At 45.9% G+C, this 24667-nt stretch overlaps 1 protein-coding gene across 1 annotated transcript in view; it reads right to left on the reverse strand.

The window, feature by feature from the left end:
* LOC309668579 (tumor protein D52-like) overlaps positions 1–24295 on the reverse strand; it is a gene marked incomplete at its 5' end in the record, with an annotated part of 41780 nt that extends 17485 nt beyond the window's left edge. The window contains one exon of the mRNA XM_082479033.1: positions 24210–24295. Within this exon, the coding sequence (XP_082335159.1) occupies positions 24210–24231 (22 nt within the window). The remainder of the gene's footprint in view (positions 1–24209) is intronic.
* Positions 24296–24667: the final 372 nt, after the last annotated feature.

The raw sequence follows: 24667 nt of genomic DNA on the forward strand, positions 1-24667 counted from the left end.
ATGAAGCTAAACATATCTGGGTATGAGGGGGGTTCATTTTGTTTGTTTGGGGTTTGTTTTTTTTTTTTAAAAAAATATTATTGACGTATACTGCCTTATGTCCTTGGTGCCTCAGCCAGCGCTGTTTAGAGCAGCCAGTTATGCCAGGAACTGGTAACACTGGAATGAATCGTCCTGATGGAAAGTATTTATATTTTGACACGTATACCATAAAGAAAGATCAACTTACATAAGCCAGCTTACTTCATGCTGGGGGTGTAAGATTTAGTCCTGGGAAGCAGAAGTGCTTCTTACCTAAGAGAAGCACTCAGCACAGTTTTGCAGTGCTTCAGTACTTATTTTTTTCTTCCAAGGTCAGTTTCTTTCAGACAAAAAACAAGCTTACTATGAGTGTAGATCACCTTTACAGCTGAGCAACAATTTCCTCCCAAACCTACACCTTCACCTGCATTCTTCACCACAGCCTGCACACAGAGGAGCATAATCAAATGGAAGTTAATATTTTTCTCCACCGTAAGACTAATGTTTTAAGACAGAGCTGATCAGAGATATTACACCACCCTCTGCCCAAAGACGTGGCAGTGAAGGAGCCTTGCAGCATACCCAAGTCAAGCCTAGGCAATATCTTCCCTGGGGATACAAGAAGAAAGTATACCACTTCTGAAGTTTTAACTTCCCATTTCCACTGCAGTGAGTGGGCGCAGGAACAGACCTTCCAGCTAATTAAAGAGCAGTTCCTTTAGACTGCAGACCTACATTGGTTTCTGGTGCAGACTGCCTGCAGGCTCATAACAATGAGAGTGCTGGGGCCTGGAACAGAGGCCTCTGCTATTTTCTGAAACCACTGAAAAGAAGAAGATATAATGCTCCTCTGCATTTCCAACACGTGGCTGCGGCATCTGCCAGAAAAACTGCAGAGTTCACCTGACAAAGGCCAAAGCTTTGGTCACAGGTTCTAGTTAAAGCATCCAGAGGCAGCAGAGAACCGTAACGTGGCCACAGTAATAATATACTCTCTATTAACCAAGCATGCTAATAGGAATAGCTACTGATTCTGCTTTGCAGCCTTCCTTCATGTAACTCAGCAGACGGGGACTGCTTTCTGTACAAACGCTCAGGCAGTAGTTGTATTAACTGGATTAGGCAATATGACAAGTTACCACATGTGGCACACTGGAGGAGCTGGGTGTTTTCTAGCATCGCTCTCCCAACAACACAGAAGGAGAGAGCAAAGGTGAGGCTGTTCCAGGTTCAGAACACTGGAACAGGCTGCCCAGAGAGGTTGTGGAGTCTCCTCTGGAGATATTCAAAACCCACCTGGGATGCATTCCTGTCCAACCTGCTCTAGGTCAACCTGCTTTGGCAGGGGGGCTGGACTAGATGATCCCCAAAGGTCCCTTCCTCCCCCTACCATTCTGTGATTCTATACTACCTAGGACTTTTTCCCAATCCCAGAGAATCATTCAATGTAACACCAGTCCATGCTACCAGGCTATGACAACTGAAAGAGCTATTATAGGAAAAAGTGCAGCACTCCCTCTGTACTGCCTAAAGGCCCTCTGAAGAACATGGGCCCTGCTAGCTGTTAGTGTGGTGCATTTGGAGAAGGAATGACCTTCTCTCCAAGGGACTTTCCAAGTTATAGTGATGGCCCCAAGGAAACAAAGCAGGATGGGGATGACAGACAGTGGCCACACAGAACCACAAATAAAGGTTTTGCTCTGTAGTGTGAAGCTTTTTGATGAGTTTAGCAGCTCTCAACAGTCTGAACATAGCTAGGCAATGGCAGGAATTAAGATTTCCATACACTATGAAACCAGGCGCTATGAGGCCTTTCTGAAGGGCCCTCCCGTGACCAAAATATCCTGCTGCATGGCCTTCCTCCTCAGTCTGCACATGCAGCTGGCTTGAGGTGGAACTGAGGCCGTAGAGCCATACCCTACTAGATATACCCTGCCTTCCCAGTGAAAGACATACATTTCAGAGCTCGAGCTTAAGTTTAGACTTCTGTTACGTGGCTTAGAGTAGTTACTGTGCATGCTCGCTCAAGTATCTTTGTTCTTTGTCCTGCATAGTAAATTCAATTGTTACAGGTGAACCTTGGTTCTTACAGCGGGTATCAGCTGCAAGCCAAGGACCTGAAGAGATCTTGAAGCCTATGGACACACCTGCTCCAGAAACAAGTAGCAGTGGAGTTTTGCTCACTATGCAAAAGATTAAAACTACAGATTTTGCTGTTCCAGAACAAGTACTCATTTGCCCTTAACAAATCAGGATAACTAAGATGTCAGCACTTAAGTCATCTATGCCATTTTAGAAGCTGGTGTTTGAGAGACTAGCGTGAAGGCTAGATCACTTCTGTCAAGGATGCTTTGAACTGACAAATTCAACTGAATGTCACAAAGTGGCTCAGGAAGGCTCAGCAGCCTCAGCAAAGCATTACCATCACAATTCCTACCATTAATCATGGTGTAATCTCCTCTGTTAAGGTTAGAGAGTGTGCTTAAAGCTTTCCCAGGTAACTGTTTAGCATCAACAGTCAGCACAGATTGTGCACATCGTGAATCATAAGGGAGGGAACTTCCTGCTTAGCTAGAAAAACTGCTTGGTTTGAGCAAACACTGTTAACCAGATATTTGCCTGCCTAGTCTCAGACATTGTGCTTTCTTCAGAGACTACCTGCTTCCACCTTAGCCCAAGGCTTTAGCAGCAATTTAAGTAAGGCAATACAGTATGAAGGCACTTCTACCTTGATGCTAGCTAAGCAAGGATAAGATGTTATGACAGCTTTGCAGAGAAGCCGCTTTTCCTACATTTAGGTCTAGCAGAACAATAGTTTGTTTATACTTGAAAAAGTTGTATCCCTCTTTCCACAAAGAAACCAAACCCAGCTCAAGTATGACTGGGCTTTGGAGAAACTAACCTATGTGTTCAGTAGTGTTTCGTACAAAGCATTAAATTCAAAATGGAAAGGCTACCACTAATGGCTTGGGATTGGAGGAATGCAGAGGCTACCCTAGGACAAGATCCAAACAACACTTTGGATAAAGCTAACTAAATAACCAATCCACAAGGCCAGTGCCTAATCAGAGTTCTGCTCCTACTTAGGCACCTTCACCATCTTGGACATCCTGTATTTGTGTCCTGTTTAAGCACAGAGGTGCCAAATTTGTGCACCACAGCCCATACTTTTTGCAAGCCTACCACAACTCCAGCAAGCAAAAGAGGACGGGGGAAGATGAGGGGCAGAGTTTGTTGGCGAAGGAGGGGGAAGAGGCACTTGCTGTTTTGGGGCGCATAGCAAAAAGATTCAATGTCTTATTTCAAGGTTGGGTGCTAAGATTTAATACCTGCTCAGCCTATATCTGGTTTGAATTTGCATCTTCTGCAGTCTGCTAACAGGTAAGACTGACCAGGGGCCTTCCAGTAACTGTGGCTGGGGTAAAGACTTCCAGCCAGGTCTTCCCCCATCCTTTTCCAGGTAGATCCCAATCAGGCAGCAACAGTCAGGGTCCTCTCCCCACTCCAACTGAGTTTTATAAGGCATAAGCCATTTTAAGAGCTATAAAGCTACTTAAGCATCTTAAGCCAATCTAGGTTCTGTAGCATCAATTTGATCTTCAAAGTCTTACCAGTTTACAGACAAGTAAAGCCTTTCAGCACCTGATCCAAGGCCTTAAAACTGTATTAAGAGAGACACATGCCATGAAGCAATAGGACAGAAGGCCCAAACACTAAGCAAGCCTTAAATTAGTACATTCTTGCTATTTCCACATTGTACTCTCTGCTCTGCCTTCAACAGCAGATACCTCTTTCAGCCCCTGAGATTTGTGCACAACATGAATGTAGTTGCACAGCTATAGCAGTTGCTGAACAATATGATTACAGGCTTCTGCAGCCCCGTTAATAACGGTCAGCAGACGGTGGCTTAAGGGTTTAGGCATTTGCTGTCTTCTAGCAGAGTCCAACTCAACACCACCATATTAATCTCATTACTTCAGCCTCTCCCTATGTGCTTTCTCTCAACTTGCTCTCCCTGACGCAACAGCATTGTCCAGCTTTTTCTTTGTATAGAAATATCTTCTCCAGCATTTTCTCAAGACTAAATGGTGCCTTCATGTACTCATATTTAAAAACAAACAAACAAAAAAAAAACCCAAAAAAACAAACACACACCACCAAATAAACCCCTCTTAGAATGATCAGTATTCTCCCAAGATGTATTACCCTGCAACACAAATGCTGCTGAGTGTTACAGTTAAGGATTACAGGGGTTGCTAGTATTGCCCTTTTCTGAAACCAAAGTCTGAGCCCACAGCATTTCAGACAGCTGATGCATGTCTTAGCGAAGGCAGCAGTTCTCTTCCTCTCCTCCTCCCAATCCAATTAAAAACTCAGACTAATTTCCTGAGATCTTGTAAGGGAGTAGACCCACGCTCCGGCATATTCTGCCGCTAGACAAGCTGATACCACAGTAAGACTCTTAACCCATTCGTATCAGACAGTAGCCCCTGTATTTGCATAGATTCTCTGCTACCTTTTGAAGACATCTGCTCCAGCACTTACGAGATTTTCATTAGGCAGAAATCCCTGACTTATGGCAAAGCTTTGTGTCTCAAACAGACGTCAAAGCAGTCACATTTGTCAACTCCAGCAATAACAGGTAAAAAGCATTTCCAACCTATGGGAAGAGTCCAGGCCAAAGGATGCAGTAGCCAGCACCAGCAATCAGATAGGGCACTGCATTGACTTTGGAGAAGTCAGGCCAAACTCTGCAAACAAGGAGGAACATTTCAGAGTTAACAGAGTTTAACAGAGTTAAAACACTGTCAGGTAGATTTTAAAGGAATGTATTTAGTTATTTGCCTTCAGACGCTTATCCCAGTTATGCTGCCATTCTCCACAGTCTCCAATACCCGGTAAAAGACTGGACCTGTCTAAAACACTGGAGAAATTGTGCTGAGCTGCAGCCAGATGACAGTTGGAAAAAAATAGGAAGAAAAGGCCATAGTGCAGAATGGGATTGCTTTAAACAAAGTTTAAGTATATAGCCTTACAATCTATTTAAAAGCTTTACTTGAATGATTTCAATTGGAGTGATTCCCGGCCTTCATCAGAAGACAAGTCTGCTCTTTTGTACTTTTAAAGCAAAACCTCCCTCCTTCAACACTGCACCCCAGAGCTTCCACTTCTGAAAAGCAGCTCCAGAAAAGCCCACCATTCCCCCTCCACAGTATCAGGTCCCACCATGAAAATGATACTGAAGTTTTAAGAACAAAGCAGATTACATTACATATTAGGCTGAATCACATACTGTGATATCTGAAAGGATAATCACCAAAAAAAGCACCATCTGTAGTCTTAGCAATACCTTAACAATACCAGCAAACACTCTTCAATGCTTGAGGTACACACTAGCTCCATGTAATTACCAAGTTCGTGCCTGGATTTGGTGTAGCACAGTACTTGCACCATTTACTATCAAGAACAGAAATACAGAGTACAGATGCACCTAAGCAACCAAGCAGTGCAGAATTAGAAGCAAGCAATGGGGCTTCGGGTAAGTACTTCACAAAATCCATCCTTGGAGATATTCAAAAGCCATATGGACATGGTCCTGGGCAACCGGCTCTAGGTAGCCCTCCCTGAGCAGCAGGGTTGGACCAGATGACCCCCCCAGACATCACTTTCTACCTCAACCATTCTATGATTACGACAATGGCTGTATAAAGTCACAGGCTGCTCACTCAGATCCATCCTCCAAGGTCTGCAACCCTGAAGAAACTGCTTGCGAACACAAGAAGTCCTACTGCCCTGCCCCAGGGGAGGTCTGTGGCCAGCCCTTCATCTTGTGAATTAGATTTGCAAATACCTACCGGCTGACAGAATAAAGTTCCATTTTCTCCCGTACTTTATAAACTGAGGTATGGACAGAGACTTCACAGGAGACTTGGCACTTCCACACATCCCCACAGTGTACGGCAGTATTATGACAAGCTGACAAGCAAGGCAAGAGCATTTACAGCAGTAGAGAATATTTTTATTTCTGTTTGGAAGGAGTCTGCAGAAAAAAGGTAGCTGACCAGTTCAGTTGGGCCAGATTCTGGGAAAAAAAAAAAATCCTGTATATGCATAAAAGGGACTGACTTACATTTTGCTCACAAGATGAATGAGCAAGGAACTTCTTGGGCCTGACAAGTGATTCCAGACCTTTAACACAGAAGAAGCTCTTGGCAAATATGTTTTAGAAAGCCATCCACTTCTCCCTGACCCCCCTTTCCCCATGAGGAAAAGTGAATGTATGCCTCTGCAGCAGGAGTTCACTCCTGTATACAAAGAAAAGCTTGAAGTAGACAAATTAGCTCAGTATCACTATGCTAAAGTTACTTCATAAGCAGGAGCCTCTCCTCCTCTTACCCTTTAATCTATCGATTAAACAGAGCCCAGGGAAACTAGGCTCAAATTAAGTCTTTGAATTCCCTTCTCAGACTCCTCAATTTATTCTTTACCCACTCCAGTGCAGCTTCTTTTATTACTCCAGCAACTTTCCCTAGTGCTCGCACTCGGGTTCTCCTAGCAAAACTCCTCAGTCCAGACAAAGCTGGCACAAAAGCTTCCAGTTGTGTCGGTTCAGTTAGAGATGTTAGTCTGCCCTTCAAAAGCACTGGGAACATAGTATTTTCAGTGCTGTCATACACGTTGCCCAGAAAGTCAGAGCACAGTAATCTGCAGGTGGGCTCCCACACAGGAGGCACATGTAACACCAACTAGAGTCAAGTTTGTTATAAGCACTGCTAAGTCTACCATCAGCAGACAAAGTATGGAAAGCTCCATCTTGTCAAAACAGCCTTCTCCTGTTGACATAAGTCCACTCCAAATGTCCCTAACATTAACGAAGGAAACGGCTAGCTGCCTGTGCTCTCCTAAGATCCCACCCAATTTTCTAAATGCAGGCAGTATTCAGATACCTTCACCCCGGCAACCTCACCGCAGATTTGATGGGACTTAATGGAAGCATCATTTTGATTCCTGTTGTTACATACACACGCACTGCTCAGTGGCAGCCTTCCTATGGAACCCTGGCAGCCAACGTTTTGTCAGGTTGTTCAGATACCTTACTTTTTTTTTTCCTCTGCCTAATCCCCTCATTGGGCTACCCTGCCCTCCTCTAGGCACACAGCATCAGCCATCTTAAAAACAGATCCAAAAAAATAGATCAGAAGCCAACTGAAGGTACTTGATACTAGCCTGGAGCTATTTCAGTATGCTACAAAAATGAACAAGAGCCCAGGCTTCTAACTTATCCTTTTCATCTTCAAACCCAACTTTAAGCTTATTGCAACTTGGGAGAGGATTACACCCATGCAATAAAGGCATATTAAAAAGTGGAAATTAAATTGAAAACTTACAGCTGAATCTATCCCTTATTGTACACACTTTTACCAGAGGTGGATACACACAAGTTCCTGGGATACCAGTTACTTTTAAGTGGTTCCTCTGGAGAAGCACAAACCTTTCTAATTTCTCAAGTCTCACAGTTCCTTGCAGTTACATTACGTTCTTGGAAACTGCAAAGCTGTAAAAACATACACTTTTCTGCCAGAACTTCCACACACAAGTTCCTGGTTGAATGGCTAAGCTCCTGCTGTAGTCTGGCTCCTTATTCAGTTATCCATGACAAATATAAGCTTTTTGCTTAATAATTCAACATGATGATGGCAACTACCAGGTTGATACTCTCTTCCCTTTGCAGGCCTTGACTAACCAAGTTTAAGATTTAGACTGGTGCTGCCAAATAAGTGTAATTGCATAACACTTAAAGTATGATTTCTCCAACACAAGCAACTGCAAGTAGCAAGCTGTGTAGAAACCCTATTAATATTTTTGCTCTTGGCTTATCCAAGAAGATGGTGCGAAATGTCCACAAAACTGTAAAACCCTGCCCAGCCAGCAGAAGTGCACTGGTACAATAAATATGCAATCATGTATGCCGCAGAAATCTCTCAGGTTATACGAACACACTCCTGATCTCTCTTCCTCAACCAGTCAAATCACACCTTTAGAGTAGTAATGCTTTTTGCCACAAACCCTTCAGAGAACCAGCCTGTCCATCAGGTACTCAAAAGCCAACAATAGACACTGAGCCAGTTATGTAGCTTATCTAAGCAGATGAGCCCCTAACAAAGACCAGCCCATGTTATTGATCTACATTTCTCACCTACTGCAGAACTTTGGCGAGCCTACCTAAACTTAAGAAAATAAGACCTAACACAGGAGTGCTAATGGCACACCAACAGATTGCTGGTATAAAGTACTCTTGTACACTGATGCTGCAGTCACTATTACTGGGTATCTCTCATTTGAAAACAGAGTAAATTGTGTTGTTTTCTTTGCAGCATCAAACAAGATATATTACCTATTTATTCCTTTACAGTCCTGCATTTTACAAGTCACCTATCCAACCAGGTAGTACTTGAAGTGTCCCATTCCAGACGGAGTTTGGCTGCTATTTGCCCATACTGCTACACAGCATACCCAACTGGGCAGCAGAGATTCCTACAGTGCTTCCAAACTGATTTGGAGTGATGGCTGTCACTAGCAAAGGGACCTTGAACCGCATTCTGCAAATTGGTCAAACTCTAGACATGGGGCTTGAATATTTCTGCGCTGCTCTTAATCTCATTTAAAAGACAAGAGGGAGAATCCTGCAACTGTGTCTGCAGTGAACCAGGAGCAATTCACTAACAAACCAACTGCAGACTGGCTTATTTTTTTCTAATGTAATGTAGATAATGCATCTACCTTTAAAGTATTATGACCACTGAAGTTCCCATTATATTAATAAGTACTCTGAGATTTTATCTGATTGATATGTCCTTGAATGACTTTTAATGCTGCTTGAGCTGAGTAAATCCTGTTAAGAGACATTTGCTCCTACTCCAAGTCAAACTAGGACAGTAAATTAAATGAAACTGTTAGCCCACAGAGATACTGCTGTCACACAAATCAACACAGTCATAAAACAGTAATCACTCCAAAAGCAGAGGAAGGCAAAGAGAAGGGTCAAGAAAATTTGTCCCCACAAAGAAATAAAGCTTTCAAGGATTTCCAGGTCCTACAGGAAGTTGAGCATACCCCCTTCCATCAGATCAGACTTTGGACACAAGACATCACTTTTCATCTCTGGGTGTTATCATAGGCAATCTATATTTGCCTTTTTTACAACCTACACAGGTCCAGTTCATAAAAGTACTGATCTCAAGATTTCCAAGCAGTATTGATATATTTATGCATGATCTAGTTGTGTCCCAGTCCACTGCACACAAAGCTAAGTTTTCCTAAACATCAGCATGTTTGGATAAGCTGATCTCCAGGCTCCTCACTTCGATTTCACAGCGAAGTAAGTAGACCAAGTTAAATCATTTATTTTACTGAAGTATATGAGAGTGGACAAAACTGGAAAGACATATCTAGATGAACACAAAGTCAGGCAGACGTTTTTCCTGATTCTGGAAACGCCAACACAATGGAAACTACAGCGGGAGGGAAGAAGTGCACTGGATTTGAAGGATGAAATTTTGAAGGGTGTACCTTGAAGGAACTGAGCTTCAGCTCTAAAACTTGGAGGGGTGGGGAGAAGGGAAAGGGGGTTTGTTGGGGTTTTTTGCTGGTTTTTATGTGGTTTTGGTTGTTTTGTGTGACTTTTGTTTTTGGTTTGGTTTGTTTTTTTTCCAAACAAAGAACACTTCCACTGCTTCAGTGAGCAGCTGGTCCAGAACTGCACTGCACTGTTTCTACAAGTTGCCTCCTCACAGTATCTGACTTGACGCTGAGCATCACTGCAAACCCTAAGAATAAAGCTTTGCCCTGCTAAGTGAAGTCTAAGTTTAGCACCATTCCCTATTGCACAAGTTAACCCATCATATACCCCATTTCACAACTGTAAACATCACACAAAAAAATGTATGTACTCGTACCCACTCTAAGTACTGGTCATGCTCCAGTCCGAGTTTAATGAATTAGCCTGGTAAACTTTTCAAACTTTATGCTTAAGGATTGGTTTAGCTGATACGCAGCAGATTACCGTTACATCAGGTTTGGTGCCTCATAGCTCAGCCATCAGCACAGAAACCACTCAGAATAATTCAGATCTTAAATAGCTATTAATAATGCAATTCACAATGTTTCATTCTGCATTGCCATACAAAAACTGGATCAGGATATTGAAGAGGGGAAGTCCAAGCACTGACTTGCATACCGCTTGTTCTCAGCTGTCAATCCCAAAGTGTGCACTTTAGCTAGGGAGCTGCGATATGGCATTATTACTAAGGAGTCATCACACCCCTCAGAAATGCTGCTGCAACCACTTTGCATGAAGGGGATACAAGACCTCTCTAGTGACATGGCCTTGGAACAGTCAGACTACGAAGTTTAGTTATTTCACTTGATGCTTGCTTTGTCCTCAGCTTACCAGTTTTCCCTCCCAAAGAGCTTAAAAAGTCCTCTCAGCTCCTCTTGACAACACGCAGAGGTCTTTCTTTGACTTCTGTATCCCTCTTCCCATTCCATATTTTCACTTTCTCAAAAGATGCTTCTTGAATAGGAAAGTACTTTTCATCATGAATGGGAGGGAAGTACGTTTCTGTGATTCATCAAGGTGAAGTTTGTTCTTGAATTGCAGATAAGAAACAGAAGCATATTAAAGACTTCACATACCAGTGTGCTAGAATGGAATTAAAGATGACTGTAAATGTATTCCAGTAAAGCTCTCCCTTTTGCCATTTATTCCAAAAACACTCCCTCACCACTGCAGGAAGCACTCAACAGATTGCCATGCAGATTCCACTGACACTCGAGTTGCTTTCCTTCTTATACAATCTCTAAAAATCTTCCACGCCAAAAAACCCGCTCAGTGACAGGCACGCAAGAGAAAACATTCAGCTTCAGAGCATTAATTCCAACAGTTTTCACTTGCTACTGTTTAGAAATATGCAGAAACTAATTCTCCCTGCTCACTGCTGCTCTTGTCAACCACAGTACTCATGTTCATCTGCAGTCCACACAGAAAGGTATCAAAGCAGGATGGCCAAACACTCTTTAAGGGTGGCATAAGTTTCCCAATTAAAGATTCAGACAATGTCTGTGATTTATCATAGAATGGTTTGGGTTGGAAGGGACCTTTAAAGGTAACCTAGTCCAACCTCCCCTGCAATAAGCAAGGACATCTTCTGGTCGATCAGGTTGATCAGAGCCCCCTCCAACCTGACCTTGAATGTTCCCAAGGATGGGGCATCCACCACCGCTCTGGGCAACCTGTGCCAGTGTTTCACCATCCTCATTATAAAAAACATCTTCCTTATATCTCTTCTGAATCTCCACTCTTTTAGTTTAAAACCATCAGCCCCTGCTAAAAAGTTTGTCCTTATCTTTCTTATAAGCCCCCTTTAAGTTCTGGAAGGCTGCTATGAGGTTTCCCCAGAGCCTTCTCTTCTCCACATTGAATAACCCCAACACTCTCAGCCTGTCCTCATAGAAGAGGTGTTCCAGCCTTCTGATAATTTTTGTGGCCCTCCTCTGGACCCATTCCAACAGGTCCATGTCTTTCCTGTCCTAAGGGCTCCAGAGCTGGATGCAGTACTCCAGGCAGGGTCTCACCAGAGAGGAGCAGAAGGGCAGAATCACCTCTCTCGACCTGCTGGCCATGCAGCTTTTCATGCAGCCTGGGATACAGTTGGCCTTCTGGGCTGCGAACGCACATTTCTGGCTCATGTCCAGCTTTTAATCGACCAGTAGCCCCCTAAGTCCTTCTTGGCAGGGCTGCTCTTCATCCCTTCATCCCCCAGCCTGTACTGGTACTGGGGGTTGCCCCAACCCAGAAAAATTTGCAGGAACAACTAATATACTTAATAGCATGAGCAGCTTGGAGTTGAGAAGCTGGTATTTTAAGCAGTGTACCTTCAGAGAGGTACAAAGGCTCACCTACCATTCCAGATGTGCTCTCAGGACACCAACTGCCCTTCCTGCAGGACTACTGGACTGTTAAAATCAAATCTTCACAATCAGGATACCTGGGGAGACATTCTGAACAAGCACCCTCAAGAACACTCCAGCAAAGCCATGAAACTCTTGCTACTTTACAGAAGCACTCTGTACCATCTAACCCACCTAACCAGTGAGCAGTTTGTGTGGCACCGCGCATGGCAGCAGTGTCCCGCAACGTACGCAGTGTCTCTCTGGCAGTCCTTACATGCCCAGTGAGCTTCTGTTTTTTTTCCTCCCTTGATGGGAAACACAACTAAACAAGTTTATATTGAATGGCAGCATTGGTTGCTGGAACTGAGTAATAAAGGATGCACTTGCAGTAGATTTATTTCTCTGAACAAATTACCTGTTAGAGACAATGCAGTCCAAAACTGAATTCTGCCCCTAACATTAAATACTCAGAGATTAAAAAAAAAAAAAGAAAAACCATAGTTAACTGAATATTTAAAGATCATAGAATCATCGAATGGTTTAGGTTGGAAAGGACCTTGAAGATCATCGAGTTCCAACCCTCCTGCCATAGACAGGGACACCTCCCACTAGACCAGGTTGCCCAAGGCCCCATCCAGCCTGGCCTTGAACACCTCCAGGGATGGGGCCTCAACAACCTCTCTGGGCAACCTGTTCCAGTGCCTTACCACCCTCAAAATGAAAAACTTCTTCCTAATGTTCAATCTGAACCTACCCTCTTCCAGTTTAAAGCCATTCCCCCTCGTCCTATCACTACATGTCCTAGTAAAAAGTCCTTCCCCAGCTCTCCTGTAGGCCCTCTTTAGGTACTGGAAGGCCGCCATAAGATCTCCCCAGAGCCTTCTCTTCTCCAGGCTGAACAGCCCCAACTCTTTCAGCCTCTCCTCCTAGGAGAGGTGCTCCAGCCCTCGGATCATCTTCATGGCCCTCCTCTGGACCTGCTCCAACAGGTCCATGTCCTTCTTATGTTGCGGACTCCAGAGCTGGATCCAGTACTCCAGGTGAGGTCTCTCTTCCCTTGACCTGCTGACCACACTTCTGATGCAGCCAAGGATACAGCTGGCCTTCTGGGCTGTGATCGCACACTGCTGGCTCATGTTGAGCTTCTCGTCAATCAGCACACCCAGGTCCTTCTCCTCAGGGCTGCTCTCCAGCCATTCCCCGCCGAGCCTGCATTTGTGCTTGGGATTGCCCCGTCCCAGATGTAGGACCTTGCATTTGGCCTTGTCAAACTTCATGAGGTTGGCATGGGCCCACCTCTCCAGTCTGTCCAGGTCTCTCTGAATGGCACCCATCCCCTCCAGCATGTCTATCTCACCAAACAGCTTGGTACCATCGGCAAACTTGTTGAGGCTGCACTTGACTCTACTGTCCATGTCGCCAACAAAGATGTTGAACAGCACCAGTCCCGGTACTGACCCCTGAGGAACGCCACTCGTCACTGGTCTCCACTTGAACATCGAGCTGTTGACCGCATCTCTTTTGAGTGTGACCGTCCAGATTAACATGAAGGGCAGGAAAGCAGGACTTGTTTGCGTACAGAAATCAAGATCTTATTCAAAGAGACATTCAGCCACTGCATTTTACTTTTTCAAAGTTTACTACTACCTGTTTAGTGTCCACACTCGTTCTGCTGGACTAAGTAAAGCACTAACATATTTTCTAGCAAAGCACTGAACCCAGAAAAGACCATTATTTAGACTGATCTGCAGTCCTGGCACAGCATCAAGATCAGTATACAAAGCTCAAGTAGCAGTTCACAAGATACAGACAGGTCTTGCTGCTGTATCTCAGCATTTGCTAGAAATGCATTAAGCAATGTAAATGTATTTCAGAAAAGGCTAGTATTTAAGACTGATTCCTAGAAACAGTTATTTAAATAAATGCTAGCAGCAACTGTTTATTCCTTCCTCAGAGTCTTCAGATGAGGAGCTTTAAAGTGGGTGCCTGGAACACACTTTTACTGCAATTAACTATTGATTTATTGGAAAAAACAACACTAAAGCTTTAAAGTCATCCCGTCCTTCCAAATTACTGTGCTTAAATGATATGATAGTAGTACCCAGCTAGAAGCTGCAACAGAGTTTTCAGCAGTTAAGCTACATAAATTAAAGGCCAACTTCTACGGAGCACAGGATCTCACACACACATCCTTAATTTGGGTTTGGAGTATGTGCCCTGAGCCCAAGTTGAGGCTGAGGCCCCCATGCACCCTGGAGCGGGAGCTGGTGGGGAAGATAGCATGCAGAGTCCAAATGTGGGTTGAGACCTAGGAAAAGTAAGGAGCCGGACCCACGCTGTGCTCAGTCTAGCTCAGTAAGATCAGGGATAAGCAACTGCTTAGCAGGCAGCAGCACAACCCCAGCTTGCCATTTCAGACACATCACCTGGCCTTCTTCAGATGTCCAGATAGTCATCTCTTTGGGATCCTCTGCAGTAACTTCTCCCTGCTCGAGGGCCTGTATGCTACCTACTTGGGGCACTATAGCTGCACAGCACCTGAAGAGTCTGCCTAAGCACCAGGCACAAAGGGCTGTCATAACCCAGAGGACAAGAAGGTAAAACAAATACGTGCCAGGCAGGCACCAGAGCAGTCCTGGGAGAAGAGAAAGACAAGAACTCACTGCAGATCTATCCTTTTACTCAAGACCAAATCCCCTCTAAAGAAAAAGTTTTGGAGCACAACACTCAAGTAGCTTGTCAAGGAGATGAAACACACAGCATGAATGGTGCTTTTAAGAGTTCATGGCTCCAAGCAAAGGACATTGCAGTAAAACAGCCTGCTTTTCTTGTGCCAAGACAGCAACATCTGGCAACAGGAAAGTCAATATTTAAATAAGGCTTCTTCCCCACCCTATGCACTAGGCTGCTACTGCTTCTGCTGCTCCTCATCCCTAAACACCCATCAGCTGCTCAGCAAGCCTCTTCAGGGACTGCCTAGCACAGATTTGCGTGGTGCTATGGAAACAGCATGCAGCAGCTTGTGATCTACTCATGTGGACTGAAGCCTGTCTACGTTAAGGCATAAAACTAAGCTTTGCAAACAGTAATCAAAGTGCACAGAAGAGTCAGCAGATTAGTTAAAAACAGCAATTGATTTGGGGACTTTGCTTCAGCCTGCTTCTCGAGACTCCTCAGATGCAAGCAAAATACTTTTGAGCTGTGCTGATGGGATTTGTCTTCTACAGAGCAATACAGCTACTAGAGAGCAAGGCACACTTCAGCCAGTGTGAGCTGAGCCCATTTCACACACCTGACCCTTCTTTTGGGTTGGAAGTACTGGTTCCTACTTTAAAGATGCTTATAGGCAAGTCCTCGTACAGCTCCACTCCTAGGAGCCTGTGTGAGGAAAAGCAGGGGACATACCAGGAGCCTAGATTACTCTGCAGAGACTACAGGGGACCAGAAGATGCAAGTTCAGAGAAATGGCCTTCTTCAAAGGCAGCCCTTCCTGCCAGTGGCTGCAGATGTCCACTATTACACGAGTATTCCCAGGTACTAGACTGCTGTAAAGTACTGCAATGAATGTCAGACAGCGATGACTCGAGTAGAAGCATCAGGCAGGGTTCTTTTAAATTCTGCTATCCTGGTCAATTTAATCAAGACTTTCTAATGCCATGACCGCTTTCTAGCCCAAAAGAATATGAACAATAATCCCCTTTTTCTTCACTCAGCTGGAGACTGCTGTTTCCAGTGTGCTGTAATGGATTGAGACTCCTTAAACTGTGCTGAAACAGCCCACTTGACCACTTCACATTGAAACTAAATAGAAGCCTAGAAGCCATGAGCACCTAAGAAAGATGGTAAGGAAGGAGGTAGGAGAAACATCCAGCCTGGGGCAGTAGTTGATCTGTTGAAACAGCAGCTCAAGATAGAATTTGAACTAGAGATCTGATTTAGGCTTGCACAGGTACAAAGGAATAACTCAAAGCTATCAGGAAAAGAAAAAACACCTCATTTGTTGAAGACCAAGGGGCTGATTCTCCTCTACCAAATTAGTATTCTGTAAATAGTTACTAGGGAATGCTTTTCTTTGGCATAGCAGTTGTTAAACTGTAGAAAGTAAAAATATAAAGCTCATCTTGAAAAACTTTCTAAATACTCAGTTTGAATCAGGGAAGACGTTATAGAAGCCTTCCAGTACTTAAAGGGGGCCTACAGGAAAGATGGGGAGGGACTCTTTATCAGGCAGTGTAGTGATAGGAGGAGGGTTAACAGTTTTAAACTGAAAGAGGGTAGGTTTAAACTAGATATTAGGAAGAAATTCTTTACTGTGAGGGTGGTGAGGCACTGGAACAAATTGCCCAGGGAAGCTGTGAAGGCCTCATCCCTGGAAATGTTCAAGGCCAGGCTGGATGGGGCTTTGAGCAACCTGGTCTACTGGAAGGTGTCCCTGCCCATGGCAGTCGGGGTGGAACAAGATGATCTTGAAGGTCCCTTCCAACCCAACCCATTCTATGATTCTATGATGTGGTACATATTTAGGCAGAGAACAATCGAAGAGGGAGGGATAAGTAGAATTGCTTTTTGCTCATCTTAGGACTCCTGCTAGTAGTTTAATTATAAGTGCTTTAGAAAAAAGTAAAGCAAAACAGACATGAGGAACATCCCCAGTGCTCACAGCTGAAACATGCAGTTTTGCCATGCTAAATATCATCTAAGAAGCATTACTTACAACGCTTCTTTTTCAACGTTTTTAAGGTTTTTCTCATGAACCAAGATTACTGCCAAGTGTGGGCTCTGATCCTACTAAAGCACAGGGGAAGCACCTGACTGAAAGCACCAACTCCAGCCCAGGCTGCCTCCCTTGGCACATCTTTTCATCTATATTCATCTATATCCTAGTCTTAGGGGGCTCTGATGAAACTCCACTCCCCTCTAGCTGCTAGAGAAGGGAAAGCAAAACAGGAAAAAAAACTGCTGTTCTGCCTCTGCCAGCTTCTCCCACCACCCCCAGCAAGCCGCAGCTGCTCATCAGCCTCTTTGTTACCCCATGGTACCATATTGTCATTGCGAGTAACAGGCCATAAACTTTGGACAGAGCTTGCAAGGCCTCCAGGACTAGAGGACTGTCAGGCTTGCTCTGTCTCAACTCTTGATTTGCCTGCAGCTTTGTTTTACTTCATGTATCTCAGAAAGTAGAGACACGGGATGTGACAGTACAGGCATGGTATGGTAAGTAATAGGGCACAGGTTGACACTGGAGACCCCACAGCTGTAAGAGTCATCAATCGCCAATGGAGATCTGCAGCTGGACAAAACTATTTCAGGGGTAACAAAGAGAGCAAAGAAATAACATACATAAAAGGCACTTTATATAATAGATTTGGATGTAACATGGAGCTTGCAGAGCAATGAAAGAAAAAGCAAACACGTAAAAAGCAAAAATAATAGAAGAACCCCAGTGGATCCTACAGTGAGGAAGAAGCCGTCAACATCCTATTTCTCCCAGCAAAGGAGTCCCAATACTGACAGCTTGCTGTAATACTCCTGCCACCACCAAAATGACACTACCAGCCTCAGAAGCCAGAGGAAGGATGAGGATAACACCAGGAAAAGGTATAGAAACTAAGTGCATACAACATTACCTTTATTATTGCTAAGCCTTCATCTGCATAAACAGACTTTTTCTGTAATAAGATCTAAACTAATAATCATTCCTGAATTAGACCATTACAATTTCAATTACACTAACAAGAAATTATTTGCTTTCTTCTTTCATACACACACACACAAAGCATGCTTCCTCTTTGCTTTTTAAGCATAGCACACATTTGTTGTGCTGCTGGTAGGCTACAGGCAGGAGAGGGGCAATTTGAAGGCCTGTCACTCCGAACCGTGCGTGGTACAGCATGTTCCTACAGACCTCAGTTCTGCAGAAATTAACAGAGCATCCCAGGGTTGGCCAAGGCAGTGCTGGAGCACTCCACTGTCAGTGAGCATCCCAGGACGCTTACTGCTCTGCTCTCACACTGCAATAGAGAAGTCAGCTTATGAAACAGGAAAGCTGCCTCTTTCAGTGACAGCATTCGCACCACAATAGTAGCACTGGTTTCTCGCTGGATAGTGTCAATCCACCCTTTTCTTTTCTCGAGCAAGTAATAGCACAATGAGCATTTTTCTGCACACCAGCATTTGCTGGCAGCCAGCGTACTCTCCAATGCGCTGCCCTCCCCCTCAGGGCAACTGGCTGCAAACTCATGCAAACAATTGCCACCACTTGTAGCTGCAAGAGCAGAAAAATCCATACAGCTGTCTACACCTCTGCCAGAGATAAGAGTTTTCATAGCAGGGCAACCATACTCAATGTCAGTTACCCTAGCTCAGGGTATCACTCTGCCAAAGCCAACACATACCTACACATTCTTTCAGCTCCCTTAACCAGAGGAAGAGGAGAAGGAGGAGCAAGAGGAAATGGCAGGAGTGATACCGAACCTTCAGAAGAGATCCAGATTAGAAAGTTACGGGTTGCTGGTGTGTTACTGCAACCCTGTTCAAAAAAGAAAGCTTGTGGTTGAAAGCCTACCCTCCAATACGAGGTTTTTGAGTAAAGGCTCCCAATCTCTGTGGCTAATACACACCCAAATATGAGGGAATTGAAGATGTTCGCTACCTTTAACAGGAGAGAAAACTGTCCCTCTGGAGTCTTAAATTGAAACTGACAGAGTGACAGTTTTGGCTGAACAAGAGCATTTCAATTTAGTGCTTAATCTCGCTTAATGCTTGTTTTCCCTTTCAGTCACCCTTTGTTTGACATTTTTCTGCTTACTCACTGCAGGATATTAAAAGGGCATGGGTACACACCTCCCTTCCTCCATATAGCAAATGTCAAATCAGAACTGCCCATATTACAAAGACACCAGTTGAGGCAACAGTGTGGTCATCATCATCCTACCTGGAGGCACACTTCTCTAAAAAACATGAAAAACCCTACATCCATCAGATCTCTGCTGCACAGGGTTCAGCAAGCAACACTGTTGGTCTTTGCTCTTAAACTAAGAATGGGGTTGTTTGGGTTTTTTTCTTTTGAAAGCTGGTCAAGAAAACATTGACTTTCAAGAAGACTCCCTGCACTGTATCTGCTGCCATGGAAACATCACTTTTTGAAGAGATACAGCTGCATTACCTGCAGTAATGTCCAGCACCCTCAGGAATCAGCAATCCACAAACAACTCACTGATTTTACGTGGCAGATCTAGTCCCTTGACTTCACACAAGACTCCTCTGTACTAGCTGAGGGACACCCTCCCCGTGAAAATTGTCCGGACCCCTTCCTGTTCAAGGAGCAAACGGTTGTGAAGGAAGATGACAAAGCCTACCCAGCACCCCAGCCCTTACAACACTCAGGGCAGCCAAAGCAGCTTTCAGGGTGCCTTCACCCAACAGGGTCAGTGCATAGCAGAAAGCATCAGAAGCCCCAATACCCATTTCCCTCACCACTCAGCTCCTCCAGGACTATGCTGACATCTGGCTCATGAAGCAAAGGCTGTTAGTCAAGGGCTACCGTGTTTAGCAGCTGTAGAAGACAAGGGGAAAAAATGCACATACAAGATAGACAGGAGCAAGAAAATTAATACAAATAAAATTCCCCAGGCAGACTAGTGCAGTACATGGTTATTGCCAGCCCCTACAGATGGAAGGGGCCACGCTCAGAAGCCTCCAGGCACAGCTGAACGAAGCTCAATAGCACTCACACCCAAGACAGCTTTAGGAGAGGTGTTAACATATGGCAGCCAACTCCAGTCATAAAAATCAGCTGTTCCCACTTTACCCACAAAACACCCAGTTCAAGCAGAGCAAGGCACTGTGCCCAGCCTGTGCCAGCACAGCTCTTAAACCAGAGCCAAGGCACAGTGCTTTCTTTTGAGCCAGCAAGGTCAGACCGAGCCTCCGAGGTCTCACATTGCTTAGATGGGGTTTTGCAGCGGGAAAGAGGGGAACCCATGGGCTGTTTCACAGAGCTTCAAAGTGTGGGAAACTGGAACAAACAGGGCTTGCATCAATTTCATGTCATCGGGATTTTAAAAGCCCCGAGCAGTTACAGCTTGGCCTTGGAGGATCAAAGGAAGCAGATCCTTAGCTAAGCTTTCCCTACCCTGAAAGGTCGGAGAGCAGGCTTTACTCTGGCTGAGTGAAGGACTGCCTTGACTGCATGTGACCACACTGGTTATAGGGAACAGGGACAGAAGATCCATGCATACCACAAGTAACAGACTCTTTCCACTGTTGAAGAGCCAGGGAGGCTCCCTCCTCCACTTCCCCATGAAGCAGGTGCAATCATGAATGAGGAGTTCAAGTTGCCCTTCAATGCCCAAGTGTTGGGGAGGGCAGAACAGCTGACACTGCTCCGGCCTCCAGCTGCCCACCACATGCCGATGCACAGGCAACTGCTTGTGCATCAGCTGCTGCAGCATTGCTCCAACACAGTGCAGTGATCCCCTGCATTTAAGTACCTTAGTCATGCACTGGCCAATGAGGGAGGATAGCAACGCCATTAAATAACTCACATAACGCCACCCTGTCGAGCCATGACCCTCAGCCTGAGTCAAAACAATGAGATTTCCCCCCCTCCCCCGGAGTTTTTCATGCAAGAGAAGGGAAAACTTGCTGCTGTCCAAAGGACCTACTGATGTAACTGTTTTGCTATTTTTTTCCTCTTCTATCTTCAAGTCACCTCTACAGACACTCAGTTCAGTGAAATCATTCTTCCTTTGCAGTTCTGACAACAGCTGTCCACTCTCATTTACTTACAAGTGTTTGATTTCACAATTGCACATGAAGAAAAAAAAAATCTTACCTACAGTACTGCAAGTGCTTAGTGATAAAGAAAACAAACAAAGCAGTAGAAAAAGGTGCAGCTTCGTCCATTAGGACAATGGTGGAAATCGCGTCCTACTGCCAGCAACAAGTTCTTTCTGCACAACAGGAATATTAAGTCCATTTTGTCAGCCCCAGAAGTGCAAGCCAAGGCTCTAGCAAAAGAAAGGCTTACATATTCTCTCAAGAAATCATGTGTAGTGTTTTGGGACTCCCACAAAACCAAAAGATTTTGAAAGACACCAGGTTATGTAAATGAAGAGCTGTCAAAACATAAGATGAACCCCCTAAACACAACACCAGAGATGCAGTATTCGTAGATAACTGTGCTGTGCCGCACGTCCTCACGAGACTGCTCAGTGGAACGGTCTCCTCATTCAGAGCACATCAACACATTGCTTCTACACTGCTGGGGCGGCTTCATCCTTATTTTTCCAGTGGTGAACCCTACCAGCACTAACAGTAACAATGGCAAGCCACTGAGGGGCTCTTTTTGCAAGCAAAACCAGGTACACGATTTTGGGAGGGGGGGGTGCAGACAGGGGGGAGAGGGAGGGAGCCAGAATCTTCACGAAAACACAACTGCAGTTATTAGTCCATTCAGCAACTGAATCCACACAGTGAAAGACCAGATTTTTGTTCTTGGCAACTTAACGGAAAGCAATAGAACAAGGGACTTATGTCAGGAGAATTTTATATCCATTTGGCTTGAGCTGTCAATACTGCTTCAATGCATGTAATCACAGAGTAAGAGACCTTCAATGCTTGCAGCCCAGGCTTTCCAGAGGTGTTGGAGTGCACTGAGCACCATGTAGAGGCACTCAGCCAGGCCAAACGTCCCTTTGCTGAAAACAAAGAGGCTTCAAGTGAAAACCTGCTCAATGGTTCTGATCCTGCTGATAGTAGGCTAGTAACAACTCTTTAAGGACTGCAGCCATGCCTGTCCGCGCAAGAGAGAGGGAAGACAAACTACCTGGAGGATTAGCTGTGTCTAGTCTGGCTCCAGTCTTAACTATAACCCAGATTTTCTTCCCACCTCCTAACTTTCGCTAGCTGAGAAAGCTGTCATCGTAACAATGAAAAATGCAACCTCTGACTCACACTTTTACACAAATTAATTTCTGGTTAGAGGAGGCAATTGAGGATGTTTAAGCCAGCCCCAGAGACAGAACCTGGCAGCCTGGATTTTAGCCAAGTACGTGGCTTTGGTGAGTAATACCGTATCATCAAGCACAACTTCCGATGCAAGCACTCCAGTTTGCCAGGGAGATGGGTCTTTGAGGGCTAACTAGATGGGTACTAGAAGCCATTAATTGAACAAGTACAAGCGTGTTGGCTATTCCAGATTTCCCCCCTGTACCTGCAGGTCTTCACCTCACCCAAAAGAGAAAATAGCATAATCACCTCCAAAAGGAAGGCAGAGGAGGAAGGTGTTGCACCACGTTTGCTCCATAACAGTCACTTGCGTCACACTAGATACACTTTTCTGATGTACAAGCTGGGGTGCAGTACTTTCTTCATACAAAGTGGTGTTTATGCAAAAAATGAGTTCAATAGCAAAACAAGCCTTTAGAAAGTGTCAACATTGTTACTAAAGCTTCTGAGGAGATCACAGTATTTTACTCTCCTTTTCCGTTAGAAGTTGCCCAAGACCCTACAGTTTCAGTAAAAGTGTTTGTCTTTTAATAGGCTCAAACACAAAGAATGAACTTCAGGACAAACACTGAAATCTGTGTTAATGCTCCTGCAATTGGAATTAAAATCCTGATCAATCTGACAGTTGTGCTGTTTTCTGGCTGAACAGTTCTGTCTGTTAGTCCCCAATAATAGGGTTCGGAGGTTTGTTTTCAGTATATACGTTATAAAACAATCTTTCAGAAATTAGACACAGGACTTCAGAACGGTTGAAAGAACATCCTGGAGAAGGTTCAGACCCTTACCAGATTACCTTCTGCTCCAGCAAAGATAACTTGCCCTTTCCTCTATATATAGAGAAAAGCAGAAGTCACTGCTAATCATACAAGTGCACCAGAGCAGCCTCAAAACGCTTACATGAGCACATGGACAGATCAAGGTCTGCACCCGAACCAGCTCACCTGGTAGAGAGGAGACCTTGACGGCACAGAGTCCGGGGTGATACTCCCAGTACCTCATGTGCCTCCAACCACGCTGCTGCCCCAAATGCACACTTCCTACTCTCCAAAGCACGCTCCGCGGGGAAACACTGAACAAAATCAGTCCAAGGGTGCAGATGCTGAGCTGGGCCGACCCACCCTACCAGCTTACTCAAAGTAGCTTATTGACCCCAGCCTGCCTTACTCCGTCCAGGGGAAAGCAGCTGGCAGACAGTTGAGCACAATACCATATAAAAGAACTCTGTCTGATGCATGGATCAGTAGAATATACGCAATATACCTTCATGGGAGAAGCTTTTAGAGCAAGAGACCCTGCTTTGCCCAGAATCGGGTCAGGCCCCATCAAGGCACCAACTACTCGCTCGGGCGGCAGTCCCAAGGTTTTATTGTTCTAAATAAGCCACGAAGTCTTAAGGGGAGCGTTGCAACCGCGACAGCTGGGACAACAGCCTTCCCCAGGCAAAATGCACACGAGCGAAGCACCGTCACAGCCGACAGACCACGCAGGCCACCGCCTGGAGGTGCCAGCCCAGGAGCCACGGGGAAGGCCGCTGGAACGGAGCTGCCAGCTAGCTGCTCGGCAGCCGGGGGATTGGAGAAAACCCAGAGGGAAACCACCAACAGCGCTGGTTAAGCACAAGTTATGCACCCATAAGACGGCAGCGCTCCGCTTTTATTCCTTGGGTGAAAACAGAAAGTTTATTCTTCCCCCTTAACGCCGGGGGGGGAAGGCCCGGGATTCACTTGCCCGTACCCGCCGCCCGGGGAGTGGCGGCACCCACGGCGGGGGATTGCGGGCTGGGGGGTGGGGAGGCCAGCATCCCTCCCTCCCCCCGCCCGGCTCCCCATTTTCTGAGGCGACGGGAGGCGCAACATTGCGACAGGCCGGGGGGGGAAAAACACGGACCCTCTCCCGCACCGGCCCCGGGGCTCCAACGGAGCTACATCCGCCGGCCGCCCTCAGTTCCCCCCACACCTTCCTGCCCGCCACAGGAGCCACTTCGTGAGAGGATTTCCCTCCCTCCTTCCCCCCCCCCGCCGCCGCCGCTGCTTCCCACCCAGCCCCGGGGGCGCGGAAGGACACAGGGTGCTCCGAACCAGCCCCGCCACGGGCTGACAGGGTTGAGCTGGGGCAGGGCAGCTCCGGGCCAGGCATACCGGCGGCGGAAGAGCTGCGAGAGGAAAAAACGCCGCCACCTGAGGTAAGGTGAAGCGAGACGCGGACCACACCCCCCGCCCCCCTACCTGGGTCCCTCGGGGGCTCCATGGCGGCCCCAACACCGCTCTCCGCGCCTCAGCTCGGTCAACCTCCGCCCCGCCGCGCCGGCGGCTGGTTGGCAGTGGAGGCGCCGCCCGCGCGCCCGTGGGGTGGGCGGGGCCAACGCACGTCAATCAGCGGGTCGCCCCGCCCCGCCCAGGTGAAGGCGGGCGGGGGCCGGGCCTGGGGGTTCAGCTCTGCCCCCGGACGGGCAGCGCGGAGTCCCCGGGGGCAGAGCGGGACCCCCCCGGCCCGGCCTCGTCGCGATTTAAGTGCTGGAAGGTTGGAGAGCTCAGATTTTGCTTTGATTTTGTTTTCGCCTCGGAAATTTCCCCCGCGAGAGTCGCGGGCCCTTACACCAGGCAAACCGATGCGTTGTGGCTGCTTTAAAGAGGCTTTAAGCAGTTCAAAAGAAAACCACCAACAACTACCGTAGAATAGTTAG

Source organism: Vanellus vanellus (genome assembly GCF_965231255.1).
Source record: "Vanellus vanellus genome assembly, chromosome: 2".
In the NCBI taxonomy this organism is placed as follows: Eukaryota; Metazoa; Chordata; class Aves; order Charadriiformes; family Charadriidae; genus Vanellus; species Vanellus vanellus.